The sequence below is a fragment of the Coenobita brevimanus genome, chromosome 96, assembly GCF_032717465.1.
Source record: "Coenobita brevimanus isolate Jiangsu-jjx chromosome 96, ASM3271746v2, whole genome shotgun sequence".
NCBI lineage: Eukaryota > Metazoa > Arthropoda > Malacostraca > Decapoda > Coenobitidae > Coenobita > Coenobita brevimanus.
Genome location: NC_137049.1, coordinates 21043021 through 21064808, shown reverse-complemented (window position 1 = coordinate 21064808; position 21788 = coordinate 21043021). Strand labels below are relative to the sequence as shown.

At 42.8% G+C, this 21788-nt stretch overlaps 1 protein-coding gene across 1 annotated transcript in view; it reads right to left on the bottom strand.

Moving 5' to 3' along the window:
* LOC145413490 (ubiquitin-conjugating enzyme E2 W) overlaps positions 1-19456 on the bottom strand; it is a 38926-nt gene extending 19470 nt beyond the window's left edge. The window contains exon 1 of the mRNA XM_080283186.1: positions 19286-19456. Within this exon, the coding sequence (XP_080139312.1) occupies positions 19286-19456 (171 nt within the window). The remainder of the gene's footprint in view (positions 1-19285) is intronic.
* Positions 19457-21788: the final 2332 nt, after the last annotated feature.

Below are 21788 nucleotides of genomic sequence, written 5' to 3'. Positions count from 1 at the left end.
GGAAATACCGGGATGAATGAGGAACGTGACCTCAGTGGACTGCAGGCTGAAACTGTCCTTGTCTTACAGTCCGCCATCGTCCTTTCGGTAGGTAAGGGGGGAGGGGGAGGGTCCCTTTGCACATTCGGGCCCGTTATAACAGTGCCACCACGTGAAGGCACCCCTCTCTGGCACTGACATCTCGAAGGAAGGGATGGATGAAGAAAGAAAAAAAGAGAGGATGGAAAAAGAAAGGAAGGAAGGAAAAAGGAAGGAAAACGAAAGGAAGGAAGGAAAGAGAGAGGAAGGAAGGAAGGAAGGAAGAAGCGATGAGAAGAAAAGAAGGAAGGAAGAAGAGAAGAGAAGAAAGAAAGAAAGAAAGAAGAGAGGGAAAGGAAAGAATGACAGAAAATGGAAAAAGGAATCTATAAAAAGGGATCAAAGCAATGAAAACCACATAATGAACAATAGAATAAGAGACGAATTAAATGGAGACAAAGTGAGAAACGAGAGAAATGCAAGCAAATGACGACAACGACGGGGAATAATAAGAGATGGGAAGGATAACGCCCTTCAATATTTAACGAGGAAAGCAATAAAGGAGCGAATATAGCCGACGGACAATGAAAGTAAATGAAGGGACGATAAAGGGAAACGAATGAGAGAAACAGCAATAAAGGAAGGGAGCAAGAAAAGGGAAATAAAGTAATAAAAAGGGAAGCGTGACGATAAAGGCGGGAATAACAATGAAAAGAAAACGGGGATAAATGAGAAAATGAAACAGGGGTGACTTGGGCAAAATGGAGACGCTGAGGAGTAATTTGAATGGGCATTAATCTTATATTACCCCTGGGAGGAATGAGGCCGCGATAAGGAGGGAGGGAGGGACGAAGGGAGGGAAATAAGTAGGTAAGTAAGTAGGCAGGTGGGTAAAGGGGTCGATAGGTTGGTAGATAGGTGGGCAGGTAGACTGGTAGGTAAGCAGAGGTAGGTAGGTAGGTAGGTGGGTGGGTAAAAGGGTTGATGGCAAATAAGTAGGTATGTAAGACAGGTAGGTCAGACAGAGATAGATAGAGAGAGAGAGAGAGAGAGAGAGAGAGAGAGAGAGAGAGAGGGGGGGGGGACAAGAAATTGGAAGAAGGGTGTAAAAAAAAAAAAAAAAAATCCCCCACCCAACTTTTCAGCCGTAATATTTTTTCTCTCCCTCTAATCATCTCACCTCTTCTCTCCCTCCTCTAATCTTCTCACCTCTTCTCTTCCTCCTCCAATCTTCTCACTTAATCTTCCTCACCTCTAATCTTCTCACCTCTTCTTCCTTTCCTTTTTACGATTATTTTCTGTCTTCCGCAGGCTAGAGGTGTCTAATCCTACCCCTCTCTCTCTCTCTCTCCCTATCTATCTTCCTGTGTTAATTTATCTATCTTCCTGTCTGCCAATCTATCTATCTATCTATCTCTATCTGCACCTTAAACGTTCCTAATACCTTAATATATTTCGCCCAATATTTATTCTCACCCTCAGTCAGTCATAATTTTATGTTTCTCTCTCTCTCTCTCTCTCTCTCTCTCTCTCTCTTTCTCTCCTTATCTCTCCAGTTTTCCTCCAGTTCACGCCACCAGTTATCACCCCTCTTGGGAAGCCCTACCCTGATAAAATCTTCCTCCTCCTCCCGCTCCTCTCTCCCCTCTCTTCTCCATTATTCTCCTCTTCCCTTCTCTCTCCCTGCCTCCCATTTTCCTTTTCTTCATTCTCCCTTCTCCCTCCCTCTTTCTTCTCCCCTCGTTATTTCCTCTCCTTCTCCCTACTCTCCGTCTCCCTTCTCTCTCCCTCTTCCTTCCCTTCCCCACTAGGATAAGGAAGGAAGGAAGGAAGGAAAAGGTGTGTGTGTGTGTGTGTGTGTGTGTGTGTGTGTGTGTGTGTGTGTGTGTGTGTGTGTGTGTGGAGAGAGAGAGAGAGAGAGAGAGAGAGAGAGAGAGAGAGAAAATGGACTTAGCACCCTTACCACAACTAACTTGACTGACACACACATTATCCATCACCAACTCTCCTTTACAGACTCAACGTCAAAGGTCCCTAATGGAGTGAAATACCCAGCCCACTATTTCCCTATATCAAGAGTAGAATATACCACTGTTGCTATATCCCTCTTTCAGTATATCAAGGGCTTAATATAACACTGCTGCTATATCCCTCTTTCAGTATATCAAGGCTCAGTAGATATTTGTTGTAAGGATGGATGTTGTTTAGTTATAATTTTCGTCCTTAGCGGTATCTACTTGTAAAATCTTAAACAACAGAAAATGGATATTAGAGATTCGTAATGCTTTTAATAAACAGAATAATTTCGGAATAAAGATTAACGTAATGCTGTTTCGTAATAAAATCCATCTAAATATATATCCACACACACACACACACACACACACACACACACACACACACACCTCAGTATACCTCCATACGAGTAATAAAGCAATTTTTCTTTATTACGACGTTAAGATATAGTTCCGAAATAAAGGCACATTCATATAATAAGTTCGTAAATAAAGGAAAATTCAAAGTAGTATGTAATAATAAAGTAATTTCTCATTATAATTATAGTTTTGTATTCAGGAAAAATTCGTCATACAGATTTTTACTACTGGATAATTATAAAAAAGGACAAAAAATAAAGAAAAGGTCGAAATATTCAGTTTTGCAGTTTAAAAAATAATTATCATGGAGCTTCAACAGGGAAAATTTAGTAACACCAATTCAAAATAAATGGAAATCATAATACAGTACTGCAATAAATAAATAAATAATAAGTAAATAAAAGCCAATATATTAATTTTGTTATAAAGGATAATCGTATTCCACAGCTCCGTTATACAGGAAAATTCACAATGCAGAGAAAATTCGTAAACAAAATAAAATGCTTAATAAAGTTTCGGAAAAAAAAGGACACTCGTAAATTTCATAATAAAATACTTTCGTTGTAACCCCATTCGTAAAAAAATCGCAACACTGATTCGTAAAGAAGGATTTTTTCGTAAAAGTTTCGTTTATATTCCCCGGCCGTCGTTAAATCCAGCTTGAGTTAGGCAGAAACTTTGTTATAAAAAAATGAGGCTTTCGCTATAAATTTTGTACCCGCGACGTGAGAGAGAGAGATTAGTAGTGAAAGCAGGTGTGAAAGTAGGCAAGATTGAACTGACCCACGATGATTCTCTCTCTCTCTCTCTCTCTCTCTCTCTCTCTCTCTCTCTCCTGTGACTGGTAGAACATGACGATACTACGGCTTTGCATCCTTTCAATAGCACTTCTTCGTGACTAGCTCCATATTCCAGTACTAATCTCTTGCTACACCTCGTCATTCAAGATGGAAAGATAACAATTTTAGGCCAAGTTAAAGTGAACAGAATATTGAGTGAGGACCCCAGTCAGGTAAAAATGGACGTAGTACAATGAAAGAGAAAAATGTAGCTTAAATAATGATCAGTAATATGTTTGGAAAATGTGATAAAACAAAAATAATAAAAATAAAGTGAAACAAAACGGAAAACAGGACTGGCGAAATTAGTTAAAGCGAGTGAAGTGAGCAAATGTGAGCGAGAGCGAGAGAGAGAGAGAGAGAGGCAGGTGGAAGGGAAGTGAGGGAGTGAGTTCCTGAATTTCCCTTGGGTGTAAGGTGAAATGAGAGAGAGAGAGAGAGAGAGAGAGAGAGAGAATGGGTGAAGAAGGGAGGGGTTTCATCGGTAGAGATAACGAGATAGGAGGGAGGGAGGGAGGTAATGAGGTACTTCTGGAGGAGGAAACTCTAGCTTTCTCTCTCTCTCTCTCTCCCTAATTACCCTGTCTCTCCCTCCCTCTTCTGACGTCTTTCCCCTCTCTCTTCTTTTTCTGTCTAACCCATTTTTTTTCTCTCTCCTTCCCCTTCTCTCCTCCCTTATTCTCTGCTTCTCTCTCCTTCCCCCGTGTATTCATTCTCTTTTATTCCCCTTCCAATTTATCCTTCCTTCGATTCCTCATTGCCTCGCTTTCCTCCCCCCTTCTTTTTTTTTACGACACTCACAGGGACGACGAAATCCACTGTGTCTCTGTGTCACTCATTCATTTACTCAAGCATTGTATCTTTCTTAGGGGTGAAATCTGGCAAACTTCAACCGTAGACTTTTATGACAGGCAAACTTCACTTTCATCGATTTTACCTTCTGGGGTGTGTTTGGGGTGCGTGTGGCGTTAATCTGAGGTGGGTCTATACGAGAGGTTGTCGATAAGGTTGCGATGGGTGCGGCTATCACAGGTGTCCATTGTCCTGTATCTTCCCAATTCCTTCTTCTCCTACCGGTATCTTATTTTCTTCATTTCCAAATTCCGCCTCTCTTCTTTATTCCCCCTCCCCTCCAACTTACTCTCACTCTTCTCATTTTTATCTCGACCCTCCATCCTCCTCTCCCTTCGTTCTCTCCACTTCATCCTTTCTATTCAGCACTTCCTTTTAACTTTTTCCTTCTCCTTCCCCCTCTCCACCACACCCTCTTATTCATTATCCTCCTACCAACGTCATCCATTGTTCTTCACTCTTTCTCTTCGCTTCCCACCCACACTTCTCTTGCCTACATATTCCTCATCTTTTCGTCACTTCATTTACATCATCTTCCTCCCTCCCTCGTCTCCCTTTCACCCTGTCTTTTCTCCTCCCTCCTCCACTCCCTTTCACCCCGTTCTTTCTCCTCTCTCTTCCACTCCCCTTCACCTTGTCCTTTCTCCTCCTCCTTCTTCTCCCCCTTTTCCTACTTTATCTCCTCCTTCCCCCTTGTTTCCCCTGTTTTCGTGTTCCTCTCTCTCTCTCTCTCTCCAACCTTATCACCCACTTCCTCCTTCCTTCCCTCCACTACGTCATCTTATCTCGTTTCCTGAGTCCTTCCTATTCCCCTATTTCTCCCTACTTCCTCTTATCTCCAATTGCCCTCTCTCTCTCTCTCTCTCTCTCTCTCGATTCTATGTGCTTTTAAATCTCAAATCTCCTTCATAATTCTAATCATCATCAATATTATTATCACATTATCATTATTTTTATTATTATTATTATTCCGTTTCTTCTTCTTAATCATCATCATCATCTTCCTCTTCTCCTCCTCCTCCCTCCTTTCATATATTACGTAATTTCCACTTTCTCTTCCCCTCACCCTAGCTCCATTTCTCTGTTTCACCCTTGACCTTCTCCCTTATGGTTTATTACTCTCTCTCTCTCTCTCTCTCTCTCTCTCTCTCTCTCTCTCTCTCTCTCTCTAACACACACACACACACACACACACACACACATTTTTTATTCCTATCCCTTTCACTCCATCTTGATCTGTGATGTTTTTCTCAACCATTAAATATTTTTCTACCTAGTTCCTACCCTTTAATTTAGTCACTCTCTCTCTCTCTCTCTCTCCTTAATCCCTTCAATTTTCCCGCATCTCCCTCTTCTCAGCCTTTCATACATTTTTCACTCTCTCTCTCTCTTTCAGCAACTATTCCATTTTCTCATTCATCATCCTTTACTGCTGTATCTACCCCCCCCCTCTCTCTCTCTAAGCAAACACACTACAGCCCACACGACACACACACACACACACACACACACACACACACACACACACACACACACACACACACCTCTTTTAATCTTTATTTTCCACCAAATCTCCTTCCTTTCTTTTATTTCCTCTCGCATCTTTTTCACCATCCTCTCTCTCTCTCTCTCTCTCTCTCTCTCTCTCTCTCTCTCTCTTCTATTCGCCTATATTTTTCTTCCTACTCTTTTCAGCCCCAAGCCTCTTTCATGCTGTATTTCTGTCTCTTTTCAATTTTATTTTTAAATATTTTTCATGTGTTCGTGCTTCCACTGGCTTTTCTTTCCCTCACTCACCCCTCTTTTTCCCTCCACTACTCTCTCTCTTTCTCTCTCTCTTTTCATCTATCTTACAATCTTTTTTTTTTTTTAACTTCCTACATATTTATCTAATCTCTCTCTCTCTCTCTCTCTCTCTCTCTCTCTCTCTCTCTCTCTCTCTCCAATTACTTGTCGCCTGGCAATAAAGCAAAATAAATGTACCTGACTCTTAACCGTGCCGTAAATACTTCAAAAACTGCTTCACTGAGAGAGAGAGAGAGAGAGAGAGAGAGACCTAATACAACTCATCGGCACACCAAGGGAAGAACGACACTTACCTGGAAAGAAAATATAAAATTATTAGAAAGAAAAATTATTATAAACTATTATTTAAACTCACAAATAAAGAAAATACTAAAAGAAACAATAATAATAAAGTAAATTTGCATTTTTTTTTAAATATTAAACTGATGCGGACCACCTTACAACTTATATTAATTCTCTGCATATGGGTAATAATAATAATAATAATAATAATAATAATAACAACAATAACAATGATGATGATAATTACAACGACGGCGATGATTATGATGACGGTATTAATAATAATAATAATAATAATAATAAGAAATGGCACGGCTGGTATCTATAATTATAATCCAAATTTCGAGTTTTCCAAAAAAAATTTCCTCTGGGGTATTTACTAGTTCAATGTGCTTCTCCCTGTTATGCATTCTCTCTCTCTTTCTCTCTCTCTCTCTCTCTCTCTCTCTCTCTCACACACACACACACACACACAATCGATAAATATTGGTCTGTGGTCAAAACTCACTAGTTGGCAACCATCACCACACTAATTCTCTCCCTCTATCTATCGATCTATCTTTCTCCCTTCTGTCCGTCCGTCTGTCTGTCTGTCTATCTCACCAAATCATACAAGAGTTATTTAAAGCCAGCCTAATCTCTCTCTCTCTCTCTGTCATACAACAATTACTTAAAACCATCCAAATCTCTCTCTCTCTCTCTCTCTCACACACACACACACAACCCTTTCAATCCTGACATTTTCTTTATATATTTTTAAGTCGCTATCACCCATCACTTCTATTCACCTGGAGAGACTAATTACAGGTGAGATGTTAGATATTCCTTTCACTATCTTCCTGATTTTTCTAACTCAAATATAATCATGTGGAGGTAGCGAGGATGAAGTATTAGGTCATCGTGGTGAATGGGTTACCGTACTACAGGCAGAAAGAAACTAGTCACGAAGAAGTGTTGGCTGTCTCTGGAATCTACGAGTGTTCGGTCCTTAGTCAATACTTATTATTATTACTATTATTATTATTATCATTATTATTACTCCTCCTCCTCCTCCTCTTCTTCTTCTTCTTCCTCCTCCTCCTCCTCCTCCTCCTCCTCCTCCTCTTCTTCTTCTTCCTCCTCCTCCTCCTCCTCCTCTTCTTCTTCTTCTTCTTCTTTGACCCCATGATTTGCAGCTTGCCTCTGGGTGTTGTGTTTCATGTTAGGGAAAGGATCGATATTAAGTCTCTTGCCTCCGCCTCTAATTCGCCTACTCCCATTTCCCTCCCTCCCTCCCTTCCTTCCTTCTTCCTATCCTTCCTTCCTTCTTCCTATCCTTCCTTCCTTCTTCCTTTCCTTCCTTCTTCCCTCCGTCCACTTATATCTTCCTTTCCTTCCTTCCTCCTTCCACTCAATCTTCCCTTCCTTCCTCCCTCTTTCCATCCTCCCATATCTCCTCTTCCCTCCATCCTTCCTCCCTCCCGCCATCTAATCTTCTCTTCCCCCCTCTGTCCCTCCTTCCCTCCATTCTTCCCTTCCTTCCATTAGTTTCCTTCCTTTCCGTCCAGTCCTCCGCCCTATCCCCCCTTTCCCTTCCCTCCCCTTCCAACTCGCCATCCCCTCCCCCCTCCCGTCTTACCTCCATTTCATACTCTCTCTCTCTCTCTCTCTCTCTCTCTCTCTCTCTCACACACACACACACACACACACACACACACACACACACACACAATAGCTGTATAATTAAGAAAACATACACACACACGATTTCTCTCTCTCTCTCTCTTTCTCTCTCTCTCCATGATGACACAAAGCTAATCAGTGTTTGTTGTTGTTGTTGCTTGTGACATTTCATTAACAGTTCCCAGTGGGTGGTGGTGTTTCATGTGTGTGTGTGTGTGTGTGTGTGTGTGTGTGTGTGTGTGTGTGTGTGTGTGTGTGTGAGAGAGAGAGAGAGAGAGCATGTTTCAGTCCCCCCTCTCTCTCTCTCTCTCTCTCTCTCTTTCACACACACACACACACACACACACACACACACACACACACACACACAGCGCCAGTGACAAATACACAATAACAAGAAGTATCTATATGCATGATTCTTTACTGCCTTACTAAATAACGCACTTTACCTCACGCACCACCACCACCACACCCTCAACCCTTTCAGCCCAACGACCCTTTATTTATTTATTTATCCTCCTTTATTCAGCTTTGGAGAGACTATTTCCGACTGACGGTGTTAAAATTTGATAGAGTTAATTTTTTCCCTTCACTATCATTTTTTTTTTGAATGGTACGGTATATATATATATATAGAAAGGAAGCACAGAGAAAAAAATTGTTTTTTTTTTTTTATACCGCTGGGCGATTTTTTTTTTTCTGGGACACACCTCTATAGTCAATGTCCAGTATTTTCCTAAAAACCTTTTCCTAAGCGATTTATTTTCCTTACTACATCTTACTGCTCATCTCCGCCTTACAAAAATCATGCCAATATCGCCATACTCTGCACAGACAACATGCAAAAGCAAATTGCCCGGCCATACCCAAAAATACACCTCAAAGAAGTGGTGTTTTCACTGAAGGGATTTACACAGCCCTCATTAACCCCCTCACTACAAGAGGTCTAAGAGCTGAGGAAAATCGTCTGAATAGCAATAAAGAGAATAATACGCCATCGGTTTGAAGGGGTTGATGGGAATAATATGAAAAATGTCTGGGGGTTGGCAGAAAAAAAATAATTGTGGTGAAAAGGTTGAATGATGAAAGACAGGCTGAGTCAGTGAATGGTTAACTAACTGGCTTGGTGGAGGATTTATGCTGACTCACGTGGCCCTGAGAGAGATGGAGGGGGAGGATGAGAGGGAGAGGGAGGGGGGGAGCGTGGAGAGGGAGTGGAGGGGGAAGAGGAAGGGGAGAGGGAGTGGAGGGGGAAGAGGAAGGGGAGAGGGAGTGGAGGGGGAAGAGGAAGGGGAGAGGAAGTGAAGGTGAGGCAATATGAAAGGGGTGTTGAAAGGGTGGAGAGGGAGGAAAGAGGAGGAGGGGACAGGGAAGAGAGAGAGAGAGAGAGAGAGAGAGAGAGAGAGAGAGAGAGAGAGAGAGAGAGAGAGAGAAAATCGGCAAAACAAAGACAGGGAGGAACAAAGGCTGCCTGAGGATAGAAAAATAAAAATTGGGAAAGCGAATCATAACGAGCATACGATATATATACAGAGAGAGAGAGAGAGAGAGAGAGAGAGAGAGAGGGAAAATGCTGAAAAAAGGCTGACAGTTAAATTGAATGGGGAGGATGGGAAGATGAGGGGAAGGGAGAGAAGGGGAGAGGGAGAGGGATGGGGAGGGAGAGGTTGACTGCAGGAGAGAGCAAGAGCGAAGAGAGAGAGAGTTAGACATAAAAGAGAGAAAAAATAAAAAATGGAAGAATGAATAAGAGGATTTGAATGAAGAGAAAGAGGGATAAGAAAAAAAAGAAATGAAAGAGGGAACAGAGGAATGATAAGATGAAGGAAGAAAGACTAGAGAGAGAGAGAGACAGAGAAATCAGGATGAAGGACAATTACACGGAAAATGCATTAAGGATGAGCAAAGCAGGGGAGCAGTGGACAGAATAATTCAAGGAAGGAAGGAAGGAAGCCAGGAAGCCAGGAAGGAAGGAAGCAAGGATGGAAGGAAGGAAAGAAGGAAGGAAGGAAGGAAAGGGGAAAAATGAAAGAAAAAAACAAAGAAATGAAGGATAAGGATGGGAGAAGGGACAGAAGGAAACAAAAAAGAAGGAAGGAAGGCAGAGAGGAAAGAATGAATGAATGAAGAGAAGGAAAGGACAGAAGGAAGACAGGGAAGGGCGGAAGGAAAGGAGGACGGGAAACGATGGACGCAAGGAGGGAAGGAAAGAATGAAGGAGGAAGGAAGAGTCAGGACGGAAGGGAGGAACAAAGGATAGGTGGAAGGAAGCAAGGATAGACAGAAGGAAGGAAAGATAGATGGTAGGAAGGAAGGAAGGGAGAAGAAAGAAGAAACGGTAGTGAAAAGGAGTGATATATAAGAAAGAAAGAAAGAGAGAGAGAGAGAGAGAGAGAGAGAGAGAGAGAGAGAGAGAGAGAGAGAGAGAGAGAGAGAGAGAGAGAGAGAGAGAGAGAGAGAGAGAGAGAGAGAGAGAGAGAGAGAGAGAGAGAGAGAGGGAGGAGAGAGAGAGAGAGAGAGAGAGAGAGAGCACATGACTTGCCAAGATCAATACAGTGGCATCATGACTATCACAGCTTCTCTCTCCCACCTCTCCCATGAATTTCTCGCTCTCTCTCTCTCTCTCTCCTTTTATGACTGTTACCCAACAATTTCCTCCTCCCCCTCCCCTCTCTCCCCTCCCCCTCCCACTCTACAACACACTTTCCACATCCTCCCACGCACTTCTCTCTCTCTCCAACAACTAGTCAATGTGTACTCCACCTCTCTCCGTAATTATACTTGCTCTCTCTCTCTCTCTCTCTCTCTCTCACACACACACACACACACACACACACACACACACACACACACACCAGCCCATCCCCCTCCCCACACTCTTACCCACACCCACACCCTCTGTCTCTCATCATTTTCTCTTCCCACGCATCCACACCATACGCAGCATCTCCACGCCCTCCCTACACCCACACCCACACCGTCACCCACTTCCATCCTCACCCCTTCTCGCTCATCCACACCCATCTACGTACTCTCCCCATACTCTCACCCACACCCGCACCCACACTCACCCCTTCTCTCCCATGCTCCCCCACCATACACTCTCTCCCACACTCACCTACTCATACGCACCCAACTGTGTTCACTCCTACGCATCACCACAACTTTCTGTCATTTACACAACACCTGGCGTCTATTCATCCCCCATCCCTCCCTCCCATCCTCCCTCCCTACTCCCTCTACCTTTCATTTTTACCAGGTCTCCTCCACGCAACCTTTCATATCCCTCTAAACTCCTAATTTTCTCCCTCCTTTCATTTTCACCTCATCTCTTCTTCGAAACCATCCATCCCTTCAAAACTATCCATCCTTCCATCCCTACCAACACATAATTTTCCCTCAGCCACACCCACATCCATACCAGCACACACCCACACTCTCCCACCCACATCCAAACCCTCAACCTCTTCCGCCCACACCCACACTCCCCTCTCCCTCTCAAAAGCCACACCCACACCCTCTTCCCATCACGCCCACACCCTTACCCTCTCCCATTCACACCCACACCCACACCCTCTTCCCATCACGCCCACACCCTTTTCCCATCACGCCCACACCCTAACCCTCACCCTCTCCCATTCACAGCCACACCCACACTTTCACGCCCACACCCACATCTACACCCACACCCACACCTGCAAGACAAACTACAATTTCCACTTCCTTCCTCCTGCATCGTTATCTCTCTACACCCTCCTCATTCTTATTTTTTCCCCTAATCCCCCTCTCCTTCTATATCTTCCGTTTGTTTTATTCCCCTCCTCTCTCTCTCTCTCTCTCTCTCTCTCTCCGATTTTTCATTTTCTCTCCAACCTTCAGCCGTCTCCCTCCAATTTCTTCGTCCTCAACCCAACTCCATTTTTTGTTCTCCCCCTCCTCTTTATTCTCTCTCTCTCTTCCCCCCTCTCTCTCTCTCTCTCTCTCTCTCACACACACACACACGATTTTATTCCAGTCAGGGAGAACCCCCGAGACTGATAAGATTGGGACGGCGTGGACGATTTTTATTTTTTCTTGATAACACTAAACAATTTTATTTTATTGGGCTAATTATTCTCTCTCTCTCTCTCCATCTCCTCTTTTCCTTTCTCCCTCCATCTCATTTCTCCTCTCTCCCTCCTTCCTCCTTTACTCTCCACCTTCATCTCTTCCTTTCCAATCTCCCTCCTTTCTCCTTTCCTCTCTCCCTCCATCCCATCCTTTCCAATCTCCCTTTATCTCCTTTTCTCCCTCCCTTCTTCCTTCTCCTCCATCTTTCTCTCCCTCTTTTCCCTCCCGGCAGCGGCCAGACTCCATTACACGGTCCACTGCCTCAATTCAAGAGAGGGAGGCCAAAGGAAGGAAGGAAAGACGAATATATTCATTTTAATTAGTTACATTCACCATCCCTCATCATCTTTCTCCCTCTGATTTAGGTTTCTCGCTCTTTTTTACTCTCTCTCCCTCTTCTCTCCCTCTCTCTGGCAAGCCGATTATATTCATTTTAATTAGTTACATTCAGCATTCCTCAGCATAATTCTCCCTTCGTTTCAGGTCTCTCTCTCTCTCTCTCTCTCTCTCTCCCTCTCTCTCTCTGTTCTCTCTCTCTCTCTCTCATCGTTTTGTATTTCTCTCTTTTTTGACATTTTGCGCGCTCTCTCTCTCTCTCCCCTTTGCTACTCTATATTCCTAAACTTCCCAACTAGAGCACCGGGGACGCCTGCCTATTAATATTAAAATCAGACCACAAAGCACACTCGGTGAGTTCTGTGTAACTATGTGTATTCTCTCTCTCTCTCTCTCTCTCTTACTGCAATTAGGTATACAATTCATCCTTCATTCATATTTGTCTCGGCATATGTACACTTTTTGATACATGTCTATCTATCTATTTCTATCTATCTATCTATATCTATCTACCTATCTATCTATCTATCTACCTATTTATCAATCAATCTATCTATAATCAATTGAGAAATTCCTCGCAAATTTAACAACGGCTCAACAACGCTCAACATACACCAAAATTTTCACAACTTGTACGAAAATGCATAACAAAAAATAATCACATACGAGCAATCTAATGAACAAATATGCAGGAAACTATCGAGGAAAAAAATGACGTAAGAAAAATGCATAAAAAATAAACACAATCTAATAAACGACACGAAGAAGAGAACCGAAAAAAAAAATTGCCCTCGTATCAGTACCCCCAAAGGAGCCGAGATGACCCAACGACGCCGTAACCTCCAGCCATCACCCTCCCAGACTGTCAACAAAAATCAGCTGACGACCACGCGCCTCTGGACCTCTCTCTCTCTCTCCTCTCTGTCTTCCCCTCCTCCTCTTCCTCCTCCTCCTTCTCCTTCTCATCTACTTATCTTCCATTCCCCTCTTCCTCCTGCTCGACCCCATCCTCTACCCTATCCTTTCTCTCCTCTCTCCTTTTCCTCCTTCCTCCATGTTTCCCTCCCTCTTGTTTCTCTGGTTTAAGCTATCGGGGGCTCTGCCAATGAATTTCTTGCTCCAGTAGTCAAGGAGGTTATATGTCCTTGTTATTACCCATGACAGGAAAATAATGCAACTAAAATACACATGAGTGAAAACTGAAAATACTGGAACTGAAATAGACATGACTGAAAAATGAAAATAATGCGACAGAAATAAACAGGAGTGAAAAATGAAAATATTGCAACAGAAGTAAGGTAGTGAAAAAGTGAAAATATTGCAACAGAAATGATGAGTGAAAAATGAAAATACTGCAACAGAAACATATACTTGTATATCCGTGAAGCAACGCTACAGGCACATATGAGATACAATTCTGAATAACTGGACTTAAGTCTATTATTATTATAATAGTAACAGTAATAATGATGATGATAATAACAATAATGATAATAATAATAATAATAATAATAATAATAATAATAATTATTACTACTACTACTACTACTACTATTACTACTACTACTGCTACTACTACGACATACAAAGAGACGGACTGATATAAGAATACATGATATGCAGTAAATAAACAACTCTAAAGATTAATATTAAAAATAATGGAAATCAAAGTACATAAATAAATAAATAAGACAACAAAAGAAAAAGAAAAAATGGATAAGAGGAAGCAATGAAAAAGCCGCCAATGAAGGATAAAATAAGAAAAATTATAACAGAAGAACGGAAGAACAGAAATGGAAAAAAATGGATGAAAGGAAGCCAAAAAAAAAAAAAAAAAAAAAAAAAAAAAAAAAAAGGGAGTCTCGGATTTAAAAAAATGAAATAAAAAATGCATGAAAGGAAGTGATAAAAAAAGAAAAGCCTCTGAAGGATAAAATATAATAGTGTTAGTGTGGTAGTGTTGGTAGCTGTGATAGTGGTTCTGGTAATAGTATATAATGGTTATGGTAGTGTGGTAATGATGGCAGCAATGGTTGTAATGCTGGTTGTAGTAGTAAAATAGTAGTGTTAGTGTGGAAGTTGATGAGATCTGTGGGAGAAGTGGTGATGGTGGGTGTGGTGGTGGTGGTGGTGGTTGCAGTAGTTGTGGTGGTGGTGGTTGCGGTAGTGGTGGTAGCGACAATGGTAATGGTTGCGGTATTGGTGGTGGCTGCGGTAGAGGTGATGGCTGCAGTAGTTGTGGTGGTGGTAGTAGTGGTAGCTGTGATAATGGATGAAAGGGGACGATAAAGAGAGGAAGATAATACGCAAAATGAAAAGTGGCCAATTTATGTATGGTACGTGATAAGGGCGTTGATTTAATGGAAGAGCCGCGATAAATGACAGGAGGAAATAATGTGATAAAAATGGAGAGAAAGAGGGGAAAGATGGAAAAATGTACGGGGGAAATGAAGGAATGATTAAGTGGAAATGAGGGCCAGAGGATGAGAGTGAAGGAGGAAGGAGAGATGGACGAGGGAGGAGAAATGAAGAAAGGAAATTGACAAGGCAGAAGCGGAAAGAAGCGGAAGATAGAAAAATGAAGGAGGGGATTTGGATGAATGATGAAGTGGAAATAAGAAAGATGATGAGAGATGGAGATGGCAGGACAGGGGAAAATGAATATAGAAAAGGAAAAAGACAAAAGCAGAGAGGAAAACAGAAGACTGAAAGAGGAAATTAAAGGCATGACTATGAGGAGGTGAGGAAAGAATGATGAGAGTAGGAGGGAAGAGAGATGGAAGAATGATGAGAGTAGGAGGCAGGAAAGATGGAAGAATGATGAGAGGAGGAAAGAGGAAAGAAGGAAGAATGATGAGAGTAGGAGGCAGGAAAGATGGAAGAATGATGAGAGGAGGAAAGAGGAAAGAAGGAAGAATGAAGAGAGAGTCGCAAGATGAAAGCAGAAGAAAATTATAAAAAATAAAACAGGAAATAAAGGAGCTGTGAACCAGACGAAATAAAGGCAGAGGGTAGAAAAAATGAGAATAATACTGAGATGTGAAGAACGGAAAGATGAAGAATATTAAGTGGAAATGTGAAAAAATGAAAGAAGAAAGATGAAAGATGCAGAAAAGGAAAATGAGTTCTAAGGCATGATCGTATGGCACTAACAAGAATTAAGACGCCAAGGTACTGAAGGTGTACAACAGGGCAGGTAAAGGGGGGAGAGAGAGAGAGAGAGAGAGAGAGAGAGAGAGAGAGAGAGAGAGAGAGAGAGAGAGAGAGAGAGGCATTTGTCCAGCAGTGAAATGAATCAGGCTGATGATTTAACCTTTTACGGTGGATCTCTTCTACGCAAAAATAAATAAATAAATATATACATAAATAAATAAAGGGCAGACACTCGAGAGCAGCACTACATTGAGTGAGTGGATGGTGAGCGCCCCCACGTACCACCAAATAATATAAACAACTAATAAAAATGATAAAATCCAAATGAAGATGAATATAAAAAAACAACAACATGGTGGAACGCAAAGATAAATCACTCTTAAATGAAAAAAAAATAAATAAATATATAAATGAGGGAGAACAGGGTGAACGAAAATTAAAGGGGAAAAGGAAACAGAACAGAGGGTGAAAAAATATGACAAGACTGACAGAATAAGAACGAAGATGAAATAAAAAGGAGGAAGATAGGAGGGAGAAAGAAAAGATGATATAGAAAGAAGGAAGACAGGAGCGAGAAAGAAAAGATGAAATAAGAAGGAGGAAGATAGGAAGGTGAAAGGAAAGATGATATAGAAAAGAGGAAGACAGGAGGGAAAAAGAAAAAGCTGAAACAGAAAGGAGGAAGATAGGAGGGGGAAAGATGGTGAATTGGAAGAAGAAAAATTGGAAGCAAGAGATATGAAAGGAAGACTGAGATGAAGTGGGCTAAAAATGAGTGAGTGAGTGAGTGAGTGTGTGAGTGAGTGAGTGAGAGAGAGAGAGAGAGAGAGAGAGAGAGAGAGAGAGAGAGAGAGAGAGAGAGAGAGATGTATGTATTCTCTCTCTCTCTCTCTTTCTCTCACACACACACACACACACACACAAAACAGCAGTGCATACATACATACGCACACACGCTTCCTGAAGACGGAATTGGCAGGCTTCCAGCATTCCCAAGGACGATTGTGGTAGTGCGGTAGTTGTGGTAGGTGTGGTAGTTGTGGTGAACGTGGTAGGTGTGGTAGTTGTGGTAGTTGTGGTGGTCGTGGTAGGTGTGGAGGTCGTGATAGGTGTGGTGGCTGAGGTGGTTATGTTAAGTGTGGTGGTTGTGGTAGGTGTGATGGCTGTGGCAGGTGTGATGGTTGTGGTAGTTGTGGTAGTTGTAGTGGTTGTGGCAGTGCGGTAGCAGTGTTGGATGTGGTAGTCATGGTGGTGGTGGTGGAGAAAGTATTGTGGACTGTGGTAGTTGTGGTTATGGTGGTGACTGTGGTAGCTGTGGCTGTGGTAGTGGTGTAATGCGGTAGTGATGGCTGGGTGGAAATGATGGATGATGTGGTACACGCGGTAGTGGTGGTAATTGCGTTTATATGTCCTAATACTGTTACTGGCGGTAGTGCTGATGGTTGTGGTAGTAGTGGTGGTGGCTGTGATGGTAGTTGTGGTTGTGGTGCTGGTGGTAGGGGTAATTTTTGTGTGGTACCGACGGTGACTGGTGTAGCAGCAGTAGTGGTTGTTGTGGTTGTGGTGGTAGTAGTGGCTGAGCTGGTGACTGTGGTAGTGTGGTAATTATGGTAACAATGGTAGTAGTGGTGTGTGTGGTATGATGACAGTAGTGGTAGTGGTGGTGGTGGTGGTAGTAGTTATAATTATGTTTGAGTGGAGACTGTGTTAGTGGTGATGATGCGGTATTGTGGTAGTGGTGGTGACTGTGGCAGGAGTGGTAGCGTGGTGGTAGTGATGGTGGTAGGGCAGCAGTGGTAATTACTGAGGGTGGAAGCAATTGTGGTAGTTGTGGCAGGTGGTGGTGATCGTAGCAGTGGCAGTGGTGTTGACTGGTAGAGGCAGTGATGATTGTGGTAGTTGCGGTTACTGTGGTTGTAGTGGTATGGCTTCTGGTGGTAGAGGTGACTCTGGTATATGCTATAGTGACTGACAGAAGACTTGAAAGAGCTGGTAGTGACTGTGGTTGCAGTGGTGACTGTGGTAGTAGTAGTAGTAACAGTAGGTCGTGGTAGATGAGGTGATTGTGACTGTAGTGGTAGTAGACAGGATAAGTAGGATCCAGAGAAGAAAACAAAATGCAAGTGAATCCTCCTCTTCCTCCTCCTCATCATCATCATCACTAACACAACATAATTCAAACACAATATAACCAGTCGGGTAGATGGAGGGGGTCTAGGCCTTCACTTCTCACTGCCACCCACATTATTGGTCTAGCACTCAAGAACGTGATATGGGACGCTGCGTGGTGCCTCTTCCTTAGCGATTTATTTTGCATTTACCACACGAAGGCGTCCCTCTCCAGCAACACTGGTGACGGTAAAATCAATGTGTGTGTGTGTGTGTGTGTGTGTGTGTGTGTGTGTGTGTGTGTGTGTGTGTGTGTGTGTGTGTGTGTGTGTGTGTGTGTGTTTATGTATGCATGTATGTATATGTGTTTATGTATGTATCTATGTTTGTGCATGTACATATCTATGTAGTGTGTGTGTGTGTGTGTGTGTGTGTGTGTGTGTGTGTGTGTGTGTGTGTGTGTGTGTGTGTGTGTGTGTGTGTGTGTGTGTGTGTGTGTGTGTGTGTGTGTGTGTGTGTGTGTGTGTGTGTGTGTGTGTGTGTGTGACCTTGCAGTAATAACGCACAAGGATAATGACAATAATCACCCCTTTGATCCATACACCATCAACACCAGTCTTATTTCACCCACACCGACTCCTTTTCATTCACAACGCCATTCATTTCTTTTTTTTTTTCCAACTCGACTGGCCTTGAGAATGAAGATGATTTTATATTATTACTCTGCCAATACAGACTCCACATATCCACAACGGTATTACCATTTGCCTTATTTTAATTATTATGTCTTTTATTTGCATTCATATTCGTCTTTTATTCCCATCCCACTGCCTATGTATCTATCTACTGCCAGTCGCCTTAATCCCGTAAGGGGCGGCCACAAACAAATTGCCTCCATGTCGCCCTGTCCCCCGCCATTTCACTGCCCTGTCCCCAGCTCACACCCACCTCTCTCACATAATGCCACCGAGATCAAAAGCAATTTAACCCTTTTCCCCCTATGTACAAGGTGTTATAATCCTCTTTCCTCACGGTTCCATTCACCTTATTGAAGTAACGTTAAATAAAGTACTCAATTAACCCCTTCAAAGGCGGGACGCTCTCGTAAAATTATTCATTCCTAAAAATAATAATTCGGCGATAAAATGTGTTGCGAACTTGTACTGAAAGGGTTAATCTCTTCAGAACGATGACGTCTTTTGATTCATCCTTGCCAGTGTCGAATGATTTTATTCAGTGAACCCCCCCCCCCTCCGGAGTTCGAAAAATCTCGCCTAAGCTGAACAATAATCTAAAATGCATGTGGATGATGGTGATGGAGATGATGATGATGATGAAGATGATAATAATAATAATAATAATAATAATAATAATAATAATTCTCTACCGATGCTGTTGTGATTGCAGCAGTCTTAGCATGATAATTAAATAACAATAACAACAATGACAAGCTTCTAGCAGTAACGTAGCGCTGGCAATAACGCAGACGGCCTTGCGTAGCGATGGCAGCAACACCCCTAGCACGTAGCGATCTCAACAATGTCCATAACCCCTTCGCTACAGGTCTGCTTTCCGCTATGTAAATCTGTCTAGCGTCTGCGGGGATAAAACACAACAAGACAACATCGCGGTGAAGCAATAAACATCACATTTAGCAAAACAGCGAAAAGGCAGCGTCAACATGGTAATAAAGAGCATGTGTAGCAATAAAGTAGCGATATAATGGCTGCCAATAAAACAGACCTGCCATCGGGTGTTGTCAAGGACGTGCTTGTGTCCCTGCGCGGCGGTGGCAACGCTGGTCTTGGCCACACTCTGACTGGCGGCCTTGGCAACACTGCTCTTGGCCGCACTCTGCCCGCTGGACTTGGCAGCGGTGGAGCTCTTGTGGCCCAGTTTGGTGAACATAGGCATGGTGTGGTCGCTGTGGTGATTGTGGTAGGAAGTTCCGGTGGTGGTGGTGGTGGTAGGAGGAGGGGATGCGATGATAACTATGTCAGAAGTCGTGTTAAATGTGGTGATAAGTTGTGGTATTTGTGGTAGCAGCTGTTAGTTGTGGTGCTTGGCTGTGGTACTTGTGGTTGGGAATATCAGTTGTGGTTGGCAGGTTGTGGCAAAAGGCTATGGTAGATTGTGGTAATGTGGTAGAAAACCCTATCAGATGAGGTCGTGAAAGCTGTGATGGACGACAGTGGTGGTTGCGGTAACTGTGGTAGAGGGTGTGGTGCTTTGGGTGATTGGAGAAGGTCTTTGGTTGTGGTAGGAGGAGAATGTGGCTGTGGTAGTTATACTGTGGTATTTGTGGCAGAGACTGTGTTATTTCTGGGGTACTGGTTGTGGTGATTGTGGCAGAAACTGTGGTGGAGGTCTTCTTAACTGTGGTGGTAGGGTGTGGCTGTTGTGGCAGGAGGGTGTAGTATTTGTGGGAACTGTGGTAGAGGACTTGTGGTGGACGTTGTGTTAGCTGTGGTGCAGATTATGGCAGCTGTAGTAACTGTGGTAAGAGCCCTGGTTGCTGTGGCAGGAGGATGAAGTTGCTGTGGTTGTTGTGGTACGAGATTACTGTCTGTTGTGATACTAGAATGAAGAGGCTATGGTAGTAGGTGGTAGCTGTTGTGGTAGCAGGCGGTAGTTGTGGTAGTACGTGGTAGTTATTGTGGTAGTAGATGGTAGTTGTTGTGGTAGTACTGTTGTGGTAGGGGTTGAACTAGTAATGGGAGGTGTATTTAAACTCGACTGTTGGGGACGTGCTGGTGATAGGATGTGGTGAGGACTGTGGTATGGGGTGGGATGTGTGTGGTATGAGGTGGTCGGGACTAAGGTATGGAGTGGTATGTGTGTGGTGTGGGGCGATATGTGTGTGGTATGGGGTGGTAAGTGTGTGGTACGGGGTGGTAAGTGTGTGGTACGGGGTGGTAAGTGTGTGGTATGAAGTAGTGGGGTTGTGCGCTAGGACTGTGGCAAAAGTGGTACTGGTTGTGGTGTGAAAGGACAGTAGTGTGGCAGCAAGTGGCGTCTAGTTACAAATAAAAGACTTAATAAACGAAAAAAGAGAATAATGCTGGATAAATAACAATAAATCCGTATTAACAGGGAATTTAATCAGACCGCAATACGTATCAGTGGTTACGAAATATTACAAAAAATATGTTTAAAAATTATTACATAGGAAGCACGTCTGAATGATACGTTTTTCAATATTTTTTTTAATGACACTGAAAATGAAAGTAATGGAAGGACGTGCTGACAGTAAAATGTTAATAGTAATAAAAATAGTTATGTGAAAGATTTTATTTAAGAGTGATGAATGTAGAAATAAAGGAAGAATATGTTATTAGATAAGGAAAATGTAATTTATCTATCTATCTATAAATCTGAGAGGGTGTAATGTATGGTAGGACTTATGGTAGTTATGGTGGGGACAGGAGCACTCTAGAATGGTACAGTGGTAGGGAAATGAGTGGTAGATCTAGTGTGAGAAGTGTGGTAATAAAAGAGCTGTAGTGTGGTAGTGTGAGGGGGAGATTTGCGGTCAATTTTGATAATGAGAAAATTGTGGTGAATGTGGTAGTGTTGGGACTGTGGTACACCCGACAGACAAGTGTATCAGTGTGTGTACTATATTACTGTATTTAATTTGCTAGTGTGGTGACTGTGGTAGAGCAGGAAGTATGGAGAAGTTTGGTGTGATGTCTTGTAATGCTGGAAGTGTGATAAAAGTGGTAGAAGACTGTGGTAAATCTGTTAATGTGATGACTTTGGCTGAAGGTCTGTGGTAGTAAGTCTTAAGTGTGGCAATTGTGGTAGATCAGGTAGTATGGAGAACTGTGATAGGAAGCCTTGTAGTGCTGGTAGCGATGGTGGTAGTTGTGGTAAATCTGGTAATGTGATGATATTGGTTGAAGATGTGGTATTATGCAGATTGTGGTAGTAAATCTTAAGTGTGGCGAATGGGGTAAACCAGGCAGTATAGAGAAGTGGTAGGAAGCCTTGTAGTGCTGGTAGCGATGGTGGTAGTTGTGGTAGTCTTGGTCAGGACGGCTTCAATGGACAGATATAACAACAAGTCAGCTCACATATGACTTCACAGGTGCCTCACTCCCACACACCTGCCTCCACACACGTACATCCACAACTGACCACATCCACACACACAGCATCACCTTCCACACACGCACACACGCACGCACACACACCAGCTTCCCTCTCCACCAATCAGGAGGGGGTATTGATTCCAGGGGTGCTA